Here is a 21,121-nt window from a genome sequence, read left to right on the forward strand (position 1 = left end):
GCAAGATGCAGTATCTTTTCAAGGTTTTTCATATCCTGTCAAAGCACACAATACGAATTTGAAGAGTTTTTCAGTTACGAAAATCAGAAATTTCCTCCTCATGTGTCTCAAAGTGGGAAAATAAATATTGGCGTTAAGTCCCAGTTGATGAAAGTTCAGGAAGCTCAAAGATATTTACCAAGAGAAGAACCTCAGACAGACATGGTAGTATGTAATGGGGCGGCTATACATATAAGAAGTCTTCAAGCACAAACAAGTAATGCGAGGGGTGCTGGAACCAGGTGGGAAATTGACGGCACCAGTAAGACTCCAAAAGCTTGGACAAGCTTCCTTCGAGTGGACAAAATAAGACGGAATTATTTCATTTTGTTGCCGACAAAATTAGCCCAATTCGATCTGACAAAATGATTTTCGTGACAAAAGGCTAAAATGTTATGACAATTTCTGATGATGATCATAATGATCTCAATCCTTGTTATCACAAGGAAGCAGACACAGAGATATTTGTTCAGTGTTCAGTGCAGCTGTAAAGGGGTGTAAGTCTTTATTGAAGATAAGTTCAGACACCGCTGTAGTGGTTTTGGCGGTGTATCTTTTCAAAACACGACAAGAAGAAAACATTGGGTTGCATTTGGAAAAGGAAAATACATGCGAAAGCTTCCGATTCACGACATGCATGCTCTTGGTCCTAAATCAGAAGTTTTGCAATTCATGCTTTTAGTGGATGTGGCACTGTTTCCGCTATTCAATGAAAGAAAAAGAGATCGTCATGTCAGACGGGAAAAAATAATGATGTTTGGCTGATTGAGTAGGAAACCTGTATTGGTCAGTGAAGCTGATATGGAGTTGATAGAGACATCTGTTGTGGTAATGTACAACAGAACTACAACAACATTTGACATCAACGAATCCAGACTTGAACTGTTTGCACACAAACAGAGACAGTGTGACACAATTCCATTCACCAGAGCTGCACTTCTTTTGCATACCAAACGAGCTGCATACAAGGTGGTTGAATATGGGGATAGGCAATCACACATGAACAACATCTACCGTGTCCTGGTGATTGGGGATGGGTTAGAGAGAACGCAGATTGATTGTGGATTGATTCCTTATTGGAAACAATTAGCAGCAATTGCTTCATCTTGCCAATAGTTACACAAATATAGCTGCAAGAAAACTTGTTCTTGTACAGTGATGATGTAGGTGTCACGAAGCTGTCTTGACCTGTACAACATTGTTAGGATATTTTTTTAATCTTCACTATTCAGCAAAATTATGTAAATTTTTAATTCAAAAAAAAAATCTAAAACATGTTGGCTACCCCTCTTATATGATAAAGTACACCCTAAAGAACGTTTGTGCCAAATTATATGCTTGTATCCCCATTTGCATGATTTTGTAAAATTTCGGTACTAAGCCGCCCCACAATACGACCGTAGTGTGTTCAATAACGATCACAAGTAATTCAAATAATGACACTGATTGATCGATTTCTTTTGTTTGTGTTGAATTAATTTGTTAAAGTTGCAGTTGCTGTCAAATTCATGTCATCGATTTGACTCAAATTATCATATTTGATTCATAAGAATGTAAAACATTTATCCAATTTTAAAAAGTCTTAAATAAACAATATACCGGGCATGAATATGTAGCTTCGTTTCGTGTGTATTTTAGTCTAGATGCCATCTACTTAAACCCGAAGACCTCCGTTTACCATATAAGCGAGATAAACACAAATATAGATATAAATAGATATCAAAAATTTGTGATAACTCCTTCTTGAATTTTTTTTTTTTTTACCTATATTATGCATGTCTATTTGAGATCCATTTCTTTTAATCGTTGGAATGGTCACCTGATAAGTTTCTTGCAGGTAAATCAGTAATGTCTATTTGACAGTGTATTCTGGAGTTTTGAATACCTTAATTTTATGGGGAACATCCTGTCCATGTGTAATACTTTATATACTTTATATAAATTCCAACAGATGACATTACACAAATTTTTATTCTGTTAAATGAATGATTTATATATCATCAAACTTTCTTTTTATATAAACCCCTATTTTTGTTAAATAAGTTTTACAAAATTGAATGTTATGAATGTAGAATGAATTATGTCTACAGTCTGATTGGTTTTAATCATTTAATTTAAAATAAGATTTCGGAATTAAATTTTGTATTTTTTTAAAAAGCCACATTTAAACTGTTTTATATCAACACACACCCATATTTAAATTATTTTATAAATTAGATTTCATAGCCATATTTGCATTTGAAAAAATATTTTGTTACCTTAATTTTCAATTATTTTACATGCTCAACGTTCATACTTGTTGTAAGAAGTGTAACAGTATAATATGTAAAGAGAAAAAAGATTAAAATTATATCATGAATATATATTGGTCATGATTTGTAAAACTCAGAACTGTCAAGTAAATTTAAGACTCGACTCTAAATGTTCAGAATATGTCAAGCCATACTAAGAAAAAATAAGAATGTCAAGAAATTGTAAGACCATATTCAGAATGTCGAGAATATGTCTAGTAAATTTCATACAAATTTGACACAAATGAGAATTTGTCAAGAAAAATAAAGACACAAGTCTATACTTTTGGAGAATGTCGAGTAAAAGTTCATGCAAATCAGGACAACAACTGGTCTTTTCAGACTTTTTGACTTTTGTAGTGCTGGCTGCTAAAAGCAATATATTATTTCACTATTTTACTTTCATTAATGATTGAACAAAAAAAAAATTTATTTTTATATTTCTCGTAGGTAGTGCCCCTTTAAAATTGCACATGACTTTATTCAGTAATATAAATTTGTCAATACCATTAAGTAAAATAAAATGAAATCAATTAAGTAGTTAACTCGTGTAGAATTTAAAGCGAGTCAATAGATCTAATGAGTTTGATAACCAAAATAAAGGGAACGTTTATCGTTAATTTTTAATGAACATTAATGAAGTTTACTAAAGACTACTATAATTGTCGACTGAAAATTGATAACAATTTTTTGGCTTTATACAAGCATAGCTGTTATATATCATATCGGCGCAACCTGCCTCGCTCCCTTGGAGTTCATGTAAATGCCATAGTTCACGTTTGTTATTTTGATTTGTCTTTTCCTAATATATTGACGAGTTTGAAACCTGTAAATTACTATCACTTTAATAAAACATTTTCTTTTTCTAAGTGATCATTTTTGTTTTATTTTAAATTCTTTCCCATAATAATCTTTTGTTGCCATCTTTTGATAAAGTCCTTTTTTTGTCATATAGGACTATAACTGTTTAAGGGTTGTCGCTATATTCGCATTTTGCGAGGAAAAAAAATAATTGTGGCAATTAAAATTCATCATTTGCGATAGAATTTGAAGAAAGAAATTTAACGATTTTTATTTCATCCATCTTGTTTCTTTATTTTTTTGGGTTTCTGGGACTTTGCCTGATCAGACAATACTAGAAAATAACATTGAACTCGGAAACATATTGACAGAAAATCCATTATCAGCGGATTGCATTTTATAGCTCTTGACAACAAAGGACGATTTAATAAAGGTGTTGCTTGTATTGTTTTACAAACATATGAAATGAAATGGTTAAATGGCGTTCATCACATTTCACACAAATGATTTATAAACAACTTGAAACTTTCGGTTCTTATATATATATATAAAACGAATATGTGGTAAAATTGCCAATAAGACAACTCTCAACAAGAGCCTAAAATGACACATAAGTTTAACAAATGTAGATAACCGTATGGCCTTCAACAATGAGCAAAGCCCATACCTCTTTTAAGTGCGGTGTTATCAAATATTTGACTAAGAGCTTTTCTGATAAAGAAAAATCTAAAAAGGTGATTCGGACGCATGAACATTATAAACTGTTTCCCTTTTTGTTTTGCAATGCGTATCCTGGTCTTTTTACAGATAAGAACAATACTTTCAAAGAAGTTTCGCATGGACTAGGAAAATATCCAGACATGGTATCTGTTCGAATACAACTTGATAATGGCTTTATGTCAGATGGTCAAGGTAGGTTGCTTTCTGCTCTTCGTGTTGTTTTCTCTTTAATACATTCCACATTTCCATTCTCAATTTTATAAGTCCATTGATAAGTAGCACTCTATGATGCCATTAACAGGGAAATATGAAACAGATAACCAAGAATGGCCAGGTAAATCATGAAATTTATTAAGTTTTCGAAAAGATGAATAAAACATTACAATGTAAACCCTTGGTTTGTGAAACTAGCAACCATCTATTACAGTCATCCTGGTTGGAAACGCTAGCACATAAATACTAGCTATACCAAACGATAGACCGTCCCGGAATATGCAGTTGCAATATGTAAATTATTTAGAAATTGATGAGCTCTGAATGGAAAATACCAAACACTTACTTTTAATTTAACTGAGGAGCTATTTGGCCTGAATAATAATCGGTATCAAATGCTATTAACAACGATTTTCACCAAATTTTACATGATTTAAAAAAAAAACAGTAGATACAAATGAGCGAAACCGGCGCTTGATAGCTTGTTAGCTCACCTAGCTAAAAGGGCCAAGTGAGCTTTTCTCATCACGGAGCGTCCGTCTTCCATAAACTTTTACAAATATCTTGTCCTCTGGAACTACTCAGACAATTTTAACCAAACGAAGGCACAATCATCATTGGGTATCTAGTTTTAAAAATGTGTCCGATGAATAAAAATTGAAGCGGTTGAATTTGATAAAAAGTCCTTAAATTGTTATAAAAAAATATGATAACGTGAATTCTTAACATAAAATTACAGGAGTGGTGTTTCATGCCTTACCTGTGTCCACGAACTCTCTATCCGGAGTATTATATGGATATAATAACGAAAATGTACGAGTATGGATACCATTTAGACTCTCGGGGGATTTTACTTGTTTTGGTAAGTGCATTTACTTAGGGATAATTGTACGAAATTAATATTAATAGGTGGATTCTACGGTTTCCTACCCAAAGTAATGATTGCCTGCGTCATTTTCCAATTTTTTGGTTATTAATGCTTTTAAATGCGTTACAATAAATGGTTTTTTTTTTGCAAGTGTTTTAATTCAAGCGCCATTATTGGGCCTTATGAAGACGAAACGCATTTCTGGCTTACCGAATTATAAGCTTGATTTTGTTAATAATGTGTTTCACCTTTAATACATGTAAGTCGTCAGAAATTTCACTGCAAATACTTAAAGTTAAAGGAACAACAAAATAAGATTCATAAAAAAATGAATGGAAATGTCTAACTAAAAGCCAGCACTTTTTTTTTTAAATACATGTTCAAATTCGCATAGAAAATGTATAATTGGTAATACACGAATCGATAAAGGAATGACATGTGCTGATTTACATATGCAGTGTTTAATATATTAGGCAATTTCTAGTAAGATTTAAGTAAAGATGTTGAATTCTATCATTACATAGTCAATAAATACTGAATCAGTTTATTTTTTTCAGGAACTGTATGTTGTAGCTTTGATGGTTGGAGCACAAATTTATTGAAATATAATGGCACAGTAAACATCCGGGCTTGGTTACTTGACCATAATTTTCATGATTTTACAGTTGCCACTCAAGAGGTTAACATTTTCAGTGGAGAGAGTCCAATATTATTTCCTGAAATGGATTTTTCAGATTTCTATATCAATGTTGAGGTAAAAGGAAAACAGTATTTACATTCCTTTTGTGTTTTTTTTATAACGAAACTTGGGTAGTTATTGTCTTATCCTCGCCAGTGCTATTGTTAGGGAATTTAAGTGAAACATGAAGACAAATACAATCACATGGAATTATTTATAATATTCATCGGCGATGTTTCTTAGCGCATTTTAACAAAATTATCCAAACTGTCTGCTAAAAGCGAAGAAATATCTTGATGTTTTATTTTTCATAATTTTTTAAACAAAACCCCCCAAAAAATTGAAACAAAATGTGTATCTTACATTTCTATGTTAATATGACCCTTTATTGAGAAATACAAATGTGTCCTTGCGTATTTAGGTAGAAAAATTTGAAATGGTAATATGTCATGTTTTGTTTTACTTGTTCCGCTAAATACACTTGATTTTGTTATTTTTTACTGACCTCCACTTTTTTATTTGCCTGAGATTTCTGGTATTTTTGATATACATTTTGTCATATAACTTTGCACTTTATACAACAATTTTAGGTGATCACTGGTTATGGTGACAACTCAGAGTATATATTTGGCGCAGCTGGTTCAGCCATGTTGGGCACTGTAGATGGTGATTATGGTGGACTAATCTATGTTTATACAAACAATAGTGTGATGGTTTGGATACCAAATGCAAACAACAAAGGTCATGTGCAATTTGTAGGAGGACGATGGGGTAATAAAATACAGGATAGTAGATGCGATGATGGACAACTAATTGTTAAAGTGTATACTTTTGGTGATTTAAGTGAGTAATTTATTAATCTAGCTATACATTTCAAATAGCAAATAAACAACATTTGAAAAAAGGATAAATATTTCATTGTTGTCTTATGAACAAAAACAATACAAATACTTCATTGTTGTCTTACGAACACAAACAATACAAATACTGCATTGTTGTCTTAAGAACACAAACAATACAAATACTTTATTATTGTTTTACGAACACAATCAATACAAATACTTCATTGTTGTCTTACCAACACAATCAATATAAATACTTCATTGTTGTCTTACGAACACAATCAATATAAATACTTCATTTTTGTCTTACGAACAAAAGCAATACAAATACTTCATTGTTGTCTTACGAACAAAAACAATACAAATACTTCATTGTTGTCTTACGAACAAAAACAATACAAATACTTCATTGGTGTCTTACGAACAAAAACAATACAAATACTTCATTGGTGTCTTACGAACAAAAACAATACAAATACTTCATTGTTGTCTTACGAACAGAATCAATACAAATACTTCATTGTTGTCCTACCAAAACAATCAATATAAAGAAATTTACAAATTTCAAATGCTAAATACAAGGTTAAACATTTTACAAATAAAATTATTCAACAAAGAATTTTATCCTGTTGTAGTTTACTACGAAGCGATCAACAGATACTTTACGTTCACAGTATACTTTGACCTTCTTCTGTTGCAAGAAAAGTGTTTAAATTATTGTTTATATCACATTTAATTTGCGATCCTTATTTTTTTCGTTCAGCTTTTAAGTGGTGTCATTGTCATTTAAAAAACCAAGTTTAAAGATTGGAATGAAAAAAAAATATGCATTTCAGCACAAATATTAAAACCTATTTTTAAAATTATATATATAAGTAAAACACGACACTGTGGTGTCCAGTGCTGTCGTTAATTTTTTTCTATGGTTTACATGTTGTAATTTTTTTATTTATGCATCTCTCTGTGCTAGAAGATTAATGCAATTATTAAAATGAAATTTTGTAAATGAAAATGTCTGCCAGTTCTTATACTACAAAAGACAGTTTTTTAAACTATTTCAGTAAAATGTGAAGTTCCTGTCACAGTGGCAAATGCCTTTTTTACGATGAATGGTTCTAAAGTAACATATGATTGTCATCCTGGCTACACACATGAGACAGGAAATTTAACCCGTACATGTCAGTCTAATGGCACATGGAATGGTTTTCCTCCAGTATGCACAGGTAAAGGTTTCATTGAAGAAAGACAATATATTATAACATTTATCAAACTATATTTACTGTTAAATGAGTTGATATTCGGTCTATCTACTATTGAATTTTTTTTCTAATGCCCAAACACATCAAACAACTTTCATATTACTGACTTGGTAAGTTGGTATCGTTAAATGAGTTGGTATTCGATGTCACTACTATTGACAGTTAGTCTTTTCGTCTTTGACTTCACCATATTGTTGTAAATGATACCAAAAAGAAATTGTTAGTATTGCACAACAATTGAAATAAAAAATGTACAGAACTCAAATGAAAATATCTAAAAGGAAAAAAACTTATCCAAAGGCAAAATCAAAAGCTCAAACACATTAAACATATGGAAAACAACTGTCATATACCTGACTTGGTACAGGCATTTCCTTAAGTAGACAAGAGAAGATTAAACCTGATTTTGAAAATATTTAAACCTCTCACTTGTACACAAGCTTCATTCTCTCAGCACACCGTCATAAGGTAATACACAATATGTCATTGAGCTGATTGAACAGGTCATAGTGTTCTTCCTGTTTGTTCAAGGTGTAATACCACCATTGTTTTTTCCCTGTTAGCTTTTGTTAAATTTGCACTTTTCAAAAATGTGTGCAGTTTTTTGTTGGTGTTTCAAATAAAGAAAGATTTTGCATGAGTAAAGTTACTATAGACAAAATTCACATCACATTGCATGGCATATTTGAAAATAACCATCACTGGAAGTTAACAAATCAAAATGTTATCCTCTTTTTTTTTTATTTGTGTACAAGCTTTGGTATCCATGTAACCCTCGAGATTTCAAAACATTCTAAAGAAACACCAAATTAAAAAGTAAAGGTGTTTTGATAACCCAAGACATTTGTTTATGACCCAGACATGTTTTACTGCAATGAAATGTAGGATCAATTACCTATGCTATGATGAGTTTATTTACAACTACTGGGTCGATGCCACTGCTGGTAGACCTTTTTTATTCCCCGAAGGTATCATCAGCCCAGTAGTCAGCACTTCTGTGCTGAAATTAATTATTATTTGATATGGTAAATTCATGTATTTGGTTTTGATGTTATATTTGTTATTCTCGTGGGATTTTGTCTGATGATTGGTCCGTTTCTGTGTGTGTTACATTTCAGTGTTGTGTCGTTGTTCTCCTCCTATATTTAAGGAGGTTCGCGGTATAAGATTTTCAGAAAAAAATAAACTTTTATTTTACATTACAAATTCTATCAATTACCTTCAGTAGTTGTTACTTTATCATATGGTACAAAATTTATTCCAATAAATCAATTCGTGTTGACCCCAGGTGACTTTTAAAATGTCGATATCATTGAAAAAGCTCTTAATTATCTCCCTTTGGTTACAAAATGCCGTTTTTTGGCATTTAAATGGAAATATCTTTTTTAACTCATAGGTGACCTATATTTTTTATTGTTGTTTTCGAATTAGCTGTACAAAAACTAAACAATTGTAAAATTTAAGCGATTTCTGTAATTTAGTTCTTTTTTTATTTCGATATTACCGCTATTTCTCCTATTAGTTCAACAGAAAAAAAGGACATTAACAAAAATGTATGCTTCTTTCGACGGCAGATTGTGAGCGTAAATGAACGGTGACCCCATTTTTTTATTTCATTTTTCTATTAAGGAAAAGATAAAGATAGAAAAATATATAGAAATCTTATATTAAATAAAAAAAATCATTTAGACCCGCGAGCCCTCTTAATGCGTTTCCCTCGGTTTTACTTTGTTACCCTGATTTTGGTTTTTTGTCCAAGGATTTATGAGTTTTGACCAGCGGTATACTACTGTTGCCTTTTATTTTTTATAAATTAACTGATTACAAAACTTTGAATTTTGAAATAACTAATGATTTTCAACATCAGGAATAAATTTCCTTAGCTGTATTTTGCAATAGTTACCGAAAGTACTAGGCTAATAATTTCATACGTCAGAATTTAAAACTTTTTATACCTTTTCGGTCCTCAGTGCTCTTCGAACTTCGAACTTCCTTCTTTATTTGGCCTTTCAGACTTTATTTTAGGTTCGGGCATCACTATATTTGTTTAACTTTTTTTCGTATGCAACCGGAAGTGACGTATTATGATTTGTAGGTATTACATATCAAGTAGGTAACTTATATATTCTGACAAATATAACCTTCGTATTCTTTTAGATTTTTTTTGCAAATGAGACTTTGCATTGGTAAATATTAAAAAACAACAGTTTAACTAACATAATTTACTTGAATAATGCATATTTTCAAGCAACAACAATGCAGTGTCATGACCCAGGAGCAGTTGCTAATGCCACATATACCTTGCATGGTCAATCCGAAGGATCAACAGTAACATATGCATGTAACACAGGGTATATATACGAAGCAGGATTTCTGACACGCACCTGTCAGTCTGATGGAACATGGGATGGTGTTCCTCCTGTATGTACAGGTACAAAAAGAGTAAAAACACAAAAAAACTGAACTTTGAGGAAACATACTATACACATTTGTCACAATTTTAAATGATAAAACCACCAATTGGTTTTTCAAACTCATGCAAATTTTAAGCCAAATATAAGTAAAGGAACATTTCTGCATTCGAAGATTTTTTCAGTGAGAAACTGTCATCAACACTGAATTTTCTTTCTTCGAATTTTCTTTCAAGATGAAAGTGTGACGCACAACTTTTTACTCAATTCCTGCAAATAGGTTTAAATTTCACATGTCAATGTATTCCTATATAAATATGAACAGCAAAACGGATGCCCCTTTAGGAAAAGGTTCTCCTTACCATTTCTTATATCAACTCTAGGGTGTGGTAGGGTAGCTGTTGCACAGTCTTTTGTTTTCTTTGTAGTTTTTTATTAACCGGATTTTTGTGACAAAAATGTCAATTATTGATTTGGGGATGTACGGCGGTCGGCCGGGCGGTCGGGGGTCGGGCAGTCGGGCGGGCGGGCGGATTTCAATCAAAATTTGTCAGTGCAATAACTAATGAACCTTTCATCCAAAGCTTTTCAAATTTTAATATGTTGTTACTGATGACAAAATGAAGGTCAAGTTCAATAATGGCGATTTTGACTTTTTTTCCGTTTCCGAGTTATGGTTCTTGAAAGATTGTAAAATGGCGTTTCCAGTCGTGTCAGTGCATTTACGTATGAACTGTTCAACCAAAGCTTCCCAAATTTTAATATGTTGTTACTGATGACAAAATGGAGGTCAAGTTCAATAATGATGATGTTGACCTTCCGTTCAGGAGTTATGGTTCTTGAAAGATTGAAAATGGTGTTTTCAGTCGTGTCCATGCATTTTCTCACGAACCATTCAACCAAAGCTTTTCAATTTTTAATATGTTGTTACTGATGACAAAATAGAGTTCAAGTTCAATAATGACTTTTACCGTTCAGGAGTTATGGTTCTCGAAAGATCGTAAAATGGCGTTTCCATTCACGTTGTTGCATTTATAGTCCGGCGGCTTTGTGAAAAATTGTGCACAACCTGTTACAAGCATGAAATTTGGCATAGACCTTCCTCAACTATTATTCTTTTATTTTAGATAGGGAGGCATTTGAAAAAAATGTGTCACTTCCGGTAAAATTCAAAATGGCGGACGTCATACTTAAATAAGCCCAATATCGAAGGCTAGCATGTAAAAATGTCCTATTATCATGCTACTATCAAAATATTTTGTACAGACCTTTGTGTTTAACTACTTTTGGATAAATTGAATAGATTAGATGTCTTCAGAAACCCCACTTCCGGTTAAAATCCAATATGGCGGACATTGTACTTAAATAAGCTTATTTTTTAGGGAGGGTAATTAAAATGTGTTTCAACTAATTGCTACTATAATTACATTGTGTATGAACCTTTCTTTGGTGCTTCTGATGGAGACAAGTATAAGACTTATGTCTTAAAAACCCTTACTTCCGGAAGTATCCAAAATGGCGGATAGAGAAATATCATTTTTTTATTCAAATTTTCAACTTTTTCCAAAATGTGAAGAAAATGAATTAATTTTGAGCTGGTCATTAAACTTTTGGCTTGAAGTTATACCCGAAACCACTTATTCTAGCATGTTGTAAATGCTAAGATATAAAGTTGACACTTCCGGTAAAAATATGACGTAAATTTCAAAGATGAGTCCTCAATCTATTTCTTCGATGTAGAGTTTTGGATAGATCGATTTAAACAAAATAAAATCACTATAGTACTAAAAAATATTTAAAATTACTACTATTTGGCCAAGAATACATGCTTATTCACAGTCACCACCACATGCACACAAGGCAGTGCACGGGAGACCCGATTTTACACATTAAAAATAACCGCGGCATCCTTTCTTACATCCATAATGTACAAGCTTCTGAAAAAATGATGAGGTCTCAGAAAGAGTTTTTTTTAAAAGGGACCCTCTTTGTCCCTTCACAATCCATTAGTGACAAGACTAGGTAGCATAAGAGTCAATCCAAAGCTCGTCTCACTAAACACCTGCATTAGTATATTACACGTTTTACATGCTTGAAAAGACTAGAACAAGTCGTGGGAAAAGCCTCACTTAAAATGAGTTTTCCCTTTTGTGCAAAAATTGACTTTCTTGCTTCGTTAATCATGTTAGATCTGATAACTTTGTGCGATCTTACAGTACAACCCCGTTGATTTAGGCTGATCAATCATCATTTTTTATGTTAAAATCACATCTTCAAATACCATCAATGTCTCCAACGCAGTCTTTTTTTTTTCCTTTTTCAAGCAAGGAGAGAACAGTATCACAACCCGTCATAAGGTATGGGTCAGAAATAAAAGTGTGTGATCACTCATTACCTAGTGCATTTGAAAGGCCATTGATAGATATTAATCCAATGATTTTTGCCTCCCCAAATACAATCCATAGTTCGTCTGCCCTTATGTCACGGAATAGCGAAATAGTATTGACAGCATCATCAGTGACTGTTAATCATGACTCGTTTAAGTGCGTGTTTCACTGCATCAGACACATGCACCATGATTTAAGTGTCAGTCTCTTTATGTGAACATGGTGCTACACCTAAAATACATCACGTGGTGAATAAGATAGAATATCCTGAGCATTTGTTGCTACAACTACCATACTCATCAAAGACTTCATCCACTCTTGTTACAGTCTCAAGGTATTTTATTAAGGTAAGGACATAATATCCAATCATCATACTCGTTAGGAAACACCTTGAAACTGTTACAACAGTGGATGTAGTGTTTGATGTGAACATAGACAATACTGGTAGTTTGAAAGCTGCTAAAAGAAGCAAAGGCAACATTTAGGAGAAAGGGAATACACAGACGAACCCAGGATTAAAAACATCCTCAAAATTGGGAAAGTTTCCTGAGAGATGACGACAGTAAGAAAGAACTTTTAAGTTTTCATTCATAGGAGCTTGCTCAAAACAATTTTGAGTACAAGGTAGTTGAAGCAACAAATGCTCGGGATGTTCAGTGTTATCCACCACTTGATGATGTTTCAAGTTTAGTCCCATGTTTACACGGAGAGACTAACACTAGAATCAAGATAGATGTGTATGATGCAGTGAAACATAGACTTAACTGAGTCATGACTCAAACAGTCGATACTGATGTCATTGCTGTTTCGCTATTCCATGACATAGGGGCAGACAAACTTTGGTTTGCATTTTGAAGGGGAAAAGTATAAGATATATATCAACCAATGACCTTTCAAATGCACTAAGCATTAAAAGATAACACGTTTGCTGGAGAAGGCACTGTGTTTGTGACATTAATGGAGTTTGAAGATGTGACTATAGCATTTAGAATGATGATTGACCAGCCAACATCACCATATGGATTTGATCTTTAAAGTCATTGAAAACGATACGTGGTTTTGTTGGAAGATCGAAAAAAAAAGAAACAGATTAGGTTAACAAGGCAAGAAAATATGTGGTTTTGCAGAATTTATGGATGTGAGAAACAATACCACAGTCTTTGTAAATGTTGGAAATCAGCTCTCCGATTGTGAATTGCGGCCTACTGAGTATGCTGATTGGGTATTATGTCCTTACCTAAATAAAATACCTTGAAACTGAAATACGAGTGGATGAGGTCTTGGATGCGTATGGTAGTTATAGCAACAAATGGTCAGGATATTCTATCTTATTCACCACGTAATGTATTTCAAGTTCAGCACCAAGTTCACATTTAGAGGCAGACACTACAATCATGGCGCATGTGTCTGATGCAGTGAAACACACACTTAAACGAGTCATGATTCGAACAGTCGTTAATGATGATGCTGTCACTACTGTTTCGCTATTCCATGACATAGCGGTAGACGAACTATGGATTGTGTTTGGGAGGGCAACAGACTTTGGATTAATATCTATCAATGGCCTTTCAAATGCACTAGGCAGTGAGTGATCTGAGTGATCTGAAACACTTATTGTTATCCATGTCTTTACCTGTTGTGATATGATTCTCATTTTGCTTGAAAGGGGGAAAAAGACTATGTGGGAGACATTGATTGCATTTGAAGATGTGACTTTAACAAAAAGAATGATGATTAATCAGACTAAATCACCGGGTTTTTACTGTAAGATCGCTCAAACTTAACAGATGGGTATAACATGGTTAACGAAGCAAGAAAATAACTATTTGCGCAACAGGGACGGCTTTTTGAGGCTATTCCATCAACTTGGTCTAGTCTTTTCTAGCATGTAAATCATGCAATATACTTAGGTAGGTGTTTAGGGAGACCAGCATGGGATTGGCTCTTATGCTACCCACTCCAGGCGGGGACAAAGAGGATAACTTTTGAAAAACTCTTTTTGAGGCCTCATCATTTTGTCAAAAGCTTATACATTGTGGATGTAAGAAATGATACCGCGGTCATTTTTAATGTGGAAAATCGGGAACCCCGTGCACTGCGATGTGTGCATGTCATGGTGACTGTGAATAAATAGGTATTCTTGGCCAAAAGTTTAATGACCAGCTCAAAATAAAATCATCTTTACATTTTGAAAAAAATGAAAATTTGAATAAAAAATTGATATTTCTCTGTCCGCCATTTTGGATATTACCGGAAGAAAGGGTTTTTAAGACATGTGTCTTATGCATTGTATCCATCAGAAACACCAAAGAAGGGTTCATACACAATGTAATGATAGTAGCAATACGTTAAAACACATTTCAGTTACCCTACTTAAAAAATAAGCTTATTTAAGTACAATGTCAGCCATATTGGATTTTAACTAGAAGTGGGGTTTCTGAAGACATCTTATCTATTTAATTTATCCAAAAGTAGTAAAAAACAAAGGTCTGTACCAAATATTATGATAGTGGCATGATAATAACACATTTTTACACGCTAGCCTTCGATATTGGGCTGATTTAAGTATGACGTCCGCCATTTTGGATTTTACCGGAAGTGAGACATTTTTGTCAAATGCCTCCCTATCTGAAATAAAAGAGTAATAGTTGATGAAGGTCTATGCCAAATTTCATGCTTGTAACAGGATGTGCACAATTCGTCTGAAATATGCTTGTAGCCGCCGGACTATTACTCATGAACCATTCAATCTAAGCTTTTCAAATTTTAATATGTTGATACTGATGAGAAAATGGAGGTCAAATTTGATATTGACGATTTTCACTTTCACCAATCATCAGTAATGGTTTTTGTGATATTGCCAGGACACAAATAAATGTTAATAAATCCGGTTTGCTGTCGTTGTGACAGCCTCTTGTTATCTTAATTGTCTTTGGTCTGTCTCTTTTTATGCATTGGCGTTATCAATTTGTCGATTTGGTTTTTTTATGACCTCAAGGATTGTATCTTTCGTTTGAGTGTGTGATATCGAGACTTAATCAGCACATAAGTTCATTTGAAATGGTGCAAAAAATAATGTTTTATAATCATAATAAAAAGTTACAAGAACAATCTAAAAACTTAATATCTCATTTATCTGCAAAACGAAGTTCAGTGATGATTTACTGATGGAATATTTTCATGAATAGTTGTCACTAAGCAGTTAGCGGACTTGATCAGAAACTGTTCATGTTATTGTAGGTACATGTGGATTACCTCCTACATATAATTATACAACACAGACCTACACTGGCGTGACAAGCGGGAGTATCGCACAGTTTAAATGCAACTTTGGGTATGCATTTGCTTCAGGCAGTACCCAGCACCAGTGTTTTCCGCCAAACTGGATGGGAAACCCTGTTGTGTGTAAAGGTAAAACACTTACACTCTCCAATTAATTCCCGAATTTAAATATCAATAAGGAAAATGGAAAAAATACATTTGTGTGATGTTTGTACTTCGCATTCTCAAAAGCAACTTGATATAAAGTATTTTCCTAGATAACAGTACATTGAAATATTAATTGATTTACATACTTCATATTCATTTTCCACTTACATAATAATTAATGAAATCCAAATAATCCCTTTTCCAGCCAAAAGAGTAGTTCTTCAAATGAGTGAATCTAGAAAAAGGCAGACGCTTTTGTTTTCTAAATTGTCTGCTATATGGATAATCTAAAACCTTTTCTGTTGAATACGACTTTTTATATTACGTTATTTTGAATCCCAGCTGCGAGAACATCTTTAAGGTCATGTTATTATTGTTTTGAAGTGATGTCAAGACGTCTTCAAATTTATGAATTCAAAATTCAATTGGTTTGTCTTAAATTTTGTTATTATGTTTTGTCGATTTTCTGAAAACTTTTACATTGTGTATTGATTTATGAAGGCTTAGAAGAGGGATGGAAGGAAACATTTCGTGACGTCGGGATAAGACATTTATTTTTGTGGGAATTTCGTTAATTGCTTTTATTTTTCGCGGAATGTCGGGATATGATACCAAATTGGTACTCTGAAACAAATAATTCTTGTTCGGGAAACGGTCAATATTGGATTTTTTTTTTAAATTAGGAAGGATGACCCCTCTTACCGGCACTATTTGAAACAACAGTAGATGATACAAATCAAATTAAAAATCAGAAACTCAGGAAATTGCATGAACTTTATTTGAAGTAAGTCCATTTGCATGGAAAAGATACGCGTCTTCTTCTATGTATGATTTACCCTCTATAGTCGCTTAAACAAGCATTTACATAGAAGCATATCTTACTAAAGTACAAACTGTATTTGTCATGGAGAAAAAAAACATATATAGTTTTAAAGGTTAGAAGATACCAAGAGCAAAACAAAACCTCAACGACAATAGTTGCCATGTTCCTCAGTCGCAACTCAGATATTGTAACATTTACCCGTGACATTAATCAACCAATGAGAAAACTTAATTTCAGGTTTAAAATATAGCCAGTTAATTAAGTCTAGGATTATTTTCAGACGTGCTTTCAACTAAAGAAGTAACAGAAATGATAAACAAGATAGAAAAAGAACTAACAGTCGACAAAAAGACAACTTCTACATTTCACAGACGTAAACATTGTGCTGAGGATCCACGGCCATCCAGTAAACAAATTGGTTTGATAGGCATGTTTATCATGACAGTTTATTTCTCTTTGATTCTAATATTGGATTGCATTGGAAGCGGAAGAAAGGAATGACTGCTTAGAAGATACTAGACTGCATTGGATGTAGAAGAAAGTATATGGCCGTTTAGAAGATAATAGACTGAAACAGTAATAAATACAATTTCAGTATCTTCTACCAAATGACAACCTGTTTTCTATGCTTCGGTGATGATTTTATTTAAGTGATGTAGTTTATAAGATTGACGACAAACTTCTCCTTGGACATAGCACTTAATCATGTTGTAGAAAATTTGTAAATGGTCATTTCATTCTGATAAATTCTTCCCTCTTCATGTTCGAATTATTTAACTGTAACATATTTTTTTGCACAATTATTAAATGGGTTTGTCAACCTTATTGAATTTACTCCCTTGAATCCATAGGTGAATGTTTCACAATTATAAAAAAAAAAGTATTTGTTATTTAAAGAAACCCCCTTTATTTGCTGTCAGATGACTATTACCTTTTGCAAAGGTCTATGTCAAAACGATGTAACTTTTATCACTGATCATGTTGTATTATAGACTGAATCAATTTATCATTCAATCAGCCAAAATTCACTTCTAGTATATAGTAATCAAACATATGCAATTATAAATGTTTCGCAATTGAATACCTTTTACATGCATGTACCTGAAATTATGTTTACAACTATTAATTTATTTACTGATCACAAAATAATTCACTACTTGTTTTAGTATTTATTTTGTAAGTCTTTGCAAATATATGTGATGTTCTTAAAAAATTCGAAAGTTTGATACTAGAATTGAAATTGAAAACTGGAAATATTTCAAAGAGACACCGATCCCACAAAACCGAAAAAAAACCATCCCAAGGCTGCATCTGTTATGTGTCTTTAACGCAGCTAAAATAAACGAAATCTTGAGTAAAACACAACTTTATTGAATGTTGGGTCCTCAATGCTCTTTATCTTTGTACTTGTTTGCCTTTATAAATATTTTGATATGAGCGTCACTGATGTTTCTTATGTAGACAAAACGCGCGTCTAGCGTAGTAAATTATTATCCTGGTACCTTTGATAAATATTTAGCTGACATCTGAATAATATTGTGATGTAGTTCAGACTCCACGCGAAACTCTCAAGCAGTCAAATTAACTAAAATTGAGAAAGAAGCAACACAAAAAACCAACAAAGTCCAGACATACCTGTACAGCGGGGTTAAACAGTTCTTTTTGATATCTCAACTCTCCATATATTTCTCTTAAAATAAACAAACACACATCAATTAGCAAAATTCAGTTAGTAAACAAATTATCAATGGAATTAAGGTTTTTACTTTACTAAACCCACCGCAAAAATATATTTATTTCATTATTTACAACTTGGGTGTGCTTTTTTCCTCTTTCTTGCACTGTAATGAGTAATTTAACAGAGGATTGATTTTGTCTCAACCAAAAAAAAATAGATGCATCTATCTAATGTGATTAGAATTTAAGAAACAGGACACATGATATGAAGATATACATGTTAACCAAAGTTCGTGATAATGCTGCTAAAACACCAATTCATATGTTGGTATATAAGACGAGAATCCTAGCATGTCTAAAAATCCAACAATCATTCTCCTTGTAAAAGACAAAAGCCTTCTTAGTAAGAACTTGATAATTGAAGAATCAAGATAAAAGACCTTGCGGTCATAAAACTTTCGAGCACGAGTTTTGTACTCAGACTCAAGAATCAACCAATCAAAATACAGGATTTGGTGTTTCGAGCATGATTTTTGTGCTCCGAGCACTGAGCAAAGTTTTATGACTTCAACCCCGGGGATTTTACATACACCTGTTAGTTCATGACGATATTCTTTCTTTATCTAAGATATTACTCGGCATATTAGACTAGTGCGATCTAACAAAAATTACACAACTTCTCATCATTTATCGCCTACTATTCCCAATTTGATTAGGTGATGGATGTTTCCTAGCGTCCAGTTGCTTACATGTTATCATAATTCAGATAAAAATCTATTTTAACAATACGCCTTGTATTTATAGTGCCGGAGATAAAAGACAAAGACTTGTGTAGCTATATATGAATTGTGTTTCTAACAATGTGTCGACAACTTAGTTTTTTTTATAATATAATATAAGTTTCAAAAACGTGTCGAAAACAAAAACAGGGATATGATCAGAATATTTCCAGATACTCAGATCAGCAGCTGAAACGTTTTCGTGCACCCCACCATTTCAACACTTCCGAACAACTAATTGAGGCTTGTAATATCTGTTTAAAAATGAAAACAAAGCAGAGGTGAATACAAGTTTTCGTTTCTAATTTCTTCGATCGCCATAACCAATTTGTTGTTAAGTACAGTGTCAATGTTGAATTTACTAGTAACGATGTACCGGTGTTCGTTGATTATTAGTCTCTTGGGATACCAGAAGTCCAGTAGCCAGTGCCTCCGTATTTTCAGGATTCATATTCGTTTTTGTTAAGTTCCAGTTTATACAATATTTCAACTTTATTTTAGCAGATATATTCCGAAATTCGCTTTTCTTGGTTTTGATCGTTCAATAAAAGACAGTTTGGCTTTCATTATCTTTTCAAGTGTTTGCGTTCTAGATGAAAGCTAATCGAGAAACGCACGTTGTATACACGTTAATTATATCATCCGTTACGTTTTATAAGCTTAGTCAAATATTTGGAATGTTTACAATGAATCATCTGTTTTGTTTACCTAATCACTAATGAGTCGTTTGACGATTGAGTTTTGAAGAACAGTAAATGATCACCTGCCGGTGAACCAGGTTTTACTTCATAAAGCGTTGGTTTAATTCTCACGGTTTTCAAGTCAAAGTTTGTTAGTTTCTTACTCTTTTTTTCAATATTAAATGAATACGGACAATTTAAAAATGGAAGCTAAATCAACTTTACCGGCATTTTGAATATATATTTCTCTACTCATTCCATATTCAAGAGTTTGCAGCTGATACTTAGAATTTATAACACGTTACCAGTGTCCAAGAACCAGGATTATGTCAAAGAACGTATCGGCCTTCTTCTAAAACAGTTCATTTGAAGATAACAAGACATTGTTGAAAAATAGTCCGTATCAAATTGACAAATAATACACGATGGTCTAAGAGCGTTGATTCTAGGTACTAACACAATTTATCATCTTAAAACGATCAATTATAATTCTTATTTGTCTTTGTATATTTTCAGCATGTAAAGTATTGTTTTCTTTTTGGTTATGTTTTTTTATGCCACACCTACGATAGAAGGGGCATTATGTGTTCTGGTCTATTGGTACGTTCGTCTGTTCGTCTGTAGGTCCGCCAGTTCCTTCGCCTGTCCGTCCGTCCGTCCGTAGAAAACATAGAAAATGATAGTGCGAGTGGGACATCCGTGTACTATGTACACATTCTTGCTTATCTATAAAGTGTCTACAATCGTTTTAGTTTTTCTTTGTTGACATAGTTATTTGTTTTTTAAATTGGTTACGATTGACACAATTTTGGCTGGCCCAATTTTCTATTATCTATGCTTTTTTCCACACATTGTTGTGAATAAAATGGAATTTTAGGAGACTGTCATACAAGGGAGAGCTTACGCAAACTAAAACAAAACAAGTTTATTCTTCCTTTTCTATATAAGAAAATGCATTTGCCGTGGAAAGAATAGGACAGTTTTTAATTCTTTTGATGAGTTGAAGCTTTTAATTTTGACATTTGTTTAGGGATTTTCTGTTCCGAATTTTCCACTGAGTTCGATCTGTTTGTTTATTAACGTTTTCAGTCAAAACCTGACTTTGTTGTACTAGATCATGCTGAATCCGAAGCTAGTGAGGAAAAATAACACGTTATAAATTCATAAAGATCGGCCTTTAACAGGATCGTTCAAATCCAAGTATTTGAAAACAAGGATGTATT

The 21,121-nt window shown here is 33.0% G+C and overlaps 1 protein-coding gene across 1 annotated transcript; it reads left to right on the plus strand.

Annotated features, from left to right (window-relative positions):
* The first annotated feature begins 3,940 nt into the window (after positions 1-3,940).
* Positions 3,941-17,609, plus strand: LOC134686132 (uncharacterized). The gene is made up of 8 exons (XM_063545805.1): positions 3,941-4,043; positions 4,804-4,926; positions 5,490-5,686; positions 6,202-6,454; positions 7,515-7,676; positions 9,961-10,143; positions 15,751-15,921; positions 17,043-17,609. The coding sequence occupies exons 1-8, from the start codon at positions 3,992-3,994 to the stop codon at positions 17,261-17,263; spliced, it is 1,362 nt and encodes a 453-aa protein (XP_063401875.1). The 5' UTR covers positions 3,941-3,991; the 3' UTR covers positions 17,264-17,609.
* The last annotated feature ends 3,512 nt before the right edge of the window (positions 17,610-21,121 follow it).

The sequence above is a fragment of the Mytilus trossulus genome, chromosome 10 (assembly GCF_036588685.1).
Source record: "Mytilus trossulus isolate FHL-02 chromosome 10, PNRI_Mtr1.1.1.hap1, whole genome shotgun sequence".
NCBI classification, from domain to species: Eukaryota; Metazoa; Mollusca; class Bivalvia; order Mytilida; family Mytilidae; genus Mytilus; species Mytilus trossulus.